General features: G+C 47.6%; 1 protein-coding gene across 1 annotated transcript; it reads left to right on the top strand.

Moving 5' to 3' along the window:
• The first annotated feature begins 342 nt into the window (after positions 1-342).
• LOC134439344 (uncharacterized protein K02A2.6-like) lies at positions 343-4,368 on the top strand. The gene is made up of 2 exons (XM_063189252.1): positions 343-697; positions 1,175-4,368. The coding sequence occupies exons 1-2, from the start codon at positions 343-345 to the stop codon at positions 4,366-4,368; spliced, it is 3,549 nt and encodes a 1,182-aa protein (XP_063045322.1).
• Positions 4,369-4,865: the final 497 nt, after the last annotated feature.

Genomic DNA, 4,865 nt, shown 5'->3' with positions numbered 1-4,865 from the left:
GGATTCCCGGTGTAGTAATCCCGTAGGTTTACTAGAAGTCCCCTAGGGGGCACCGTAGGATTACCATGGACTTTTGTAGTCTGTAACAGGCTTGCCTACGCCAGTTCAATGTAACCACACGATGGCTGTGTAAATTGCCCTTAAGTTCTCTGAAGATAAAAGAACCAAACAGACCCATGTTGTGCGTGTCAGTTAATGTAGTTAAGATACTACATATTGGCGACGAGGACTCCATGCAAAGTGCAAATTCCGGACAACTTGGTGAGAGATAATCGTCAATTTTGTTCCCTGAAGTTACGAGGGAGGGAAGAGCTAACTAGCAAGCTGTGCTAATAAGTAACTATGGCAGCGACCATTGGAACACTGGTGGCTTTCGACCACAACTCGCAAAGTTGGGAGGAATACATAGAAATCATACAGCATTTCTTTGCGGCAAACGGCATTAATGATGCAAACAAACAGAAGTCTGTTCTCATTAGCGCGGTAGGCGCTGAAACATACAGTCTGATGCGAAATTTAGTAAGCCCAGATAAACCGGGAGACCGCTCATTTGATGAGCTGGTGAAGTTGATGAAAGACCATTATAACCCACGACCCAGCGAGATTGTGCAGCGTTTCCGATTCAACTCCCGTGTGAGGCAACCAGATGAGTCTGTGTCCGAGTTTGTTGCTCAACTTAGGAAGCTGGCACAGGACTGTAATTATGGGGTGTCATTGTCACAAATGCTGCGGGACCGACTAGTGTGTGGGATAAACGATGAACACATACAAAGACGTTTACTTTCCGAAACTGGCCTCACGTTTGAAAGTGCATTAAAATCCGCCCTAGCCCAGGAATCTGCACACAAACACACGCAAGATCTACAAGGAAAGACAGCGTGCAATAGCATACGAGAAGGGGGGAATCCCAACGTTGCATTCAGGCCAGGGGAAAAGAAAACAGGAGGGGAAGGAAAAACGTGTTACAGATGCAATGGCAGTCACGATCCCTCAACCTGCCGTTTCAGGCAAGAAAAATGCCATTCATGTGGAAAAATAGGCCACATTGGGCGGGCATGTCGCAATGCAAGAAAGCAAAGTGATCAGAAAGCAAATAAAAAGGAAAGGGGCCGCAGTAGCAGTAATAGGGCACCCAGTGGGAGTAGTCACTCACACCATGTCAGTGTCGATTCAGATGAAGATGAAACAGCAGATGCAGAGCAAGCTTTTTCAATGTACAGTATAAAGGACAGACATTCAAAAGTAAAACCAATTACAGTGGACATGGAGGTTCATGGAGAAAATGTGAAATTTGAAGTTGACACTGGATGTAGCATTACACTAATGAACGAGTCAGAATTCAATGCAAAGTGGAAAAATGGGAAAAAGCCCAAGATGGGGGAAACCAGTCTGAAATTAAAAACATATACAGGGGAAGACATAAAGGTGCTGGGAGTAGCCGATGTCAAGGTGAATTATCAAAACCAACGGAACAACTTGCCCCTCTACATAGTGAGTGGCACTGGACCCAGTCTGCTGGGCCGAAGCTGGCTAGAACAGTTGAAGTTGAATTGGGCAGAAATTCACAACATGAAAGTAGCTGGGGGAGAAAGGCTGACCGTGGAGCAGGTGCTGGCACATCACGAAGATGTATTCAAAGATGAGTTGGGGACGTTAAAGGGTGTCAAAGCAACCATTAACATTGTGCCAGGTGCTGTACCAAGATACTTCAGGCCCAGGCAGATCCCTTTCGCCATGCGCCCCAAAGTGGAGGCCGAAATAAGCCGCCTCTTAAAGGACGAGATAATCACACCTGTCAAACACTCAGACTGGGCGTGTCCTGTTGTACCCATATTAAAGCAAGATGGGTCAATTAGGCTGTGCGGTGATTACAAACTCACCGTAAATCGAGTGTCCCTTCTAGAACAGTACCCAATCCCGAAAATTGAAGACCTGTTCACAGCCTTGGCGGGAGGCCAGCAGTTTTCAAAATTAGATATGAGCCATGCGTACGCCCAGATTCTGATGGATGAGGATTCTAAGAAATACCTCACAGTGAACACGCACAAGGGTCTTTTCGCATACAACCGCCTCCCTTTCGGCGTTTCCTCCGCTCCGGCCATTTTCCAAAGAACGATGGAGGGCTTACTGCAGGGCATACCAATGGTGGCTGTGTATTTGGATGACATTCTTGTCACGGGTCTAAATGCTCAAGACCATCTCAAGAACTTGAATGAAGTGTTGGGACGCTTGGAGGAGGCAGGGTTGCGTCTGAAGAGGTCAAAATGTGAGCTCCTGAAAGACGAAGTGTGTTACTTAGGACACAAGGTAAATGAACAGGGTTTGCACCCAATGAAGTCCAAAGTCAAAGCAATCAGTGAGGCCCCGGCACCATCCAATGTCTCAGAGCTCAAAGCTTTCCTAGGCCTGCTAAATTATTACAATCGATTTCTCCCAAATCTGTCCACACTGCTTGCCCCGATGCACCAGCTGCTTAGGAAAGATGAAAAATGGGTGTGGAAAACTGAGCAAGACGAAGCGTTCCGTAAGTCCAAGGAACTCCTTCAGTCAGCTGATGTGCTAGTTCATTACTCTGCAGACAAGGAGCTAATTTTGGCATGTGATGCATCTCCTTACGGGGTGGGTGCTGTCTTATCACACAGGATGCCTGATGGGGCAGAGAGGCCGCTTGGGTTTATGTCAAGAACCCTCAGCTCCGCAGAGAAACGGTACTCTCAGTTAGACAAAGAGGGATTGGCTGTTATTTTCGGCATTCAAAGATTCCATAAGTACCTATATGGGCGGAAGTTTACGATCACCACTGATCATAAGCCTTTGATTACACTCTTCCATGAAATGAAACCTGTACCCCACATGCTTTCACCCAGAATCCAGAGATGGTCGGTTCTTCTCAGAGCCTACGAATACAAGATCATCTACAAGCCTGGGAAATTCCACAGCAATGCCGATGGGCTCAGCAGACTCCCGGTTCCATCCAAGCAGAAAGAGGAGGAGACACCTGAGCGAGTGCTGATGTTGGATCAGGTGGATGATATACCCATCAATGTGGCCCAGGTCAGAAAGTGGACGTCCAAAGATGTCATACTGTCCCGAGTCTATAGTTACATTCTGAGTGGGTGGCCACTGGTACAAGATTCAGAGCTCATGCCATACTACAGCAGGCGAATGGAGCTTAATGCGCAAGATGGGTGTATCCTCTGGGGAGCGCGAACTGTGATTCCTCCACCAGGACGAACAGCACTCTTGAAAGCTCTCCACCAGTCGCATCCAGGCATGTGTCGCATGAAGGCGCTGGCCAGGTCTTACATGTGGTGGCCGCAGATGGACCAGGAAATAGAGAAAAAAGTGAGTAAGTGCCAAAAATGCCAAGAGAATAGAAAAGCACCACCAAATGCACCACTGCACCCATGGGAGTGGCCGGAGAGGCCATGGTTGCGCATCCATGTCGACTACGCAGGGCCATTCTTGGGGAAAATGTTCCTGATAATCGTAGACGCTCACTCCAAGTGGTTGGAGGTTTACCCCACAAATGGCAGTACAACCCAAACAACCATCGAGAAGTTACGCCAGTGCTTTGCAGCTCAAGGCCTTCCACAGATACTGGTCTCCGACAATGGCAGCTGCTTTACAAGCTCAGAATTCTGCCATTTCATGGCTCAAAATGGCATTCAACATATAACATCGGCCCCATTCCATCCCTCCTCAAACGGGCTGGCCGAACGGGCAGTGCAGACTTTCAAGGAGGGAATGAAGAAAATGGAAGGGGGCAGCATTGAGGCACGGGTTTCCAAATTCTTATTTAGCTATCGCATTACACCACAGACCACTACTGGGCTATCACCAGCCGAAATGCTGATGAACAGGAGGCTGAGGTCTGCCTTTGACCTGTTAAAACCAGACATTAAGTCCAAGATCGAGCACAAACAAATGAAACAAAAGGAGAACCATGACAAAACTGCTCGGCTGAGAAGATTTGGGCCTGGGGATGCTGTGTACGCCAGGAATTATGGCCTGGGACCAAAATGGATACCTGCTACTGTAGAGTCACCAACGGGCCCTGTGTCCTACACTGTCATCCTGGGTAATGGCCAACGCATGAGGAGACATGTTGACCAGGTGAGGGCTCGTCATCCTGAGTCGTCGCTGACCGTGGAAAGGACACCAGAACTTCCAGAGGCTCGCTCACCAGACGGCGAGCCTGAAACATCTTCATGCCAGCCAGAGACAGCGCCGCCACCTCCTGACCAGATGAATCTGCAGGGTTCCACGCCCGAACGACCAGACTCGCCTGCAGCCCCTTCAGCTGAGCTGCGCCGATCCACCAGGGATCGGGTGTCACCTCGATACTTGAAAGACTATGTTAGCTAGCAGTGAGATCATGTTGAAGAAAAGGCAAGAATGCGCCTTATGATCTCACGGAAGACAGGCAGTCTACCCTGTACTTCCTAGATAAAAAAAAAAATGATGTTTATATACTGTCAAGATAGTGTTTTCATGAACTAGTTTAATTCATGATCTTGTTACATCTAAATCTTGGTCTCGTTAAAATCTATGATTTGTTACAGTAAGGTGGGTATGTTACGTATTTTTGCATTTTACTCTGACATGTATTTCTATCTTAACAGTGGGGGAGTGTAGTAATCCCGTAGGTTTACTAGAAGTCCCCTAGGGGGCACCGTAGGATTACCATGGACTTTTGTAGTCTGTAACAGGCTTGCCTACGCCAGTTCAATGTAACCACACGATGGCTGTGTAAATTGCCCTTAAGTTCTCTGAAGATAAAAGAACCAAACAGACCCATGTTGTGCGTGTCAGTTAATGTAGTTAAGATACTACACCCGGGAAATCTGATCAAAACAATTTCC

This window comes from Engraulis encrasicolus, chromosome 22 (assembly GCF_034702125.1).
Source record: "Engraulis encrasicolus isolate BLACKSEA-1 chromosome 22, IST_EnEncr_1.0, whole genome shotgun sequence".
Classification (NCBI taxonomy): Eukaryota; Metazoa; Chordata; class Actinopteri; order Clupeiformes; family Engraulidae; genus Engraulis; species Engraulis encrasicolus.
The sequence above is the reverse complement of the archived record's forward strand: the minus strand, read 5'-3'. Positions and strand labels throughout refer to the sequence as shown.

Bases quoted from the DNA above. Each gene is read 5' to 3' on its own strand.
- LOC134439344 (XM_063189252.1), top strand. From the start codon at position 343: ATGGCAGCGACCATTGGAACACTGGTGGCTTTCGACCACAACTCGCAA. The intron at 698-1,174 runs GTAATTATGGGG...GTGTCGATTCAG, and splicing joins TAGGAAGCTGGCACAGGACT to ATGAAGATGAAACAGCAGAT.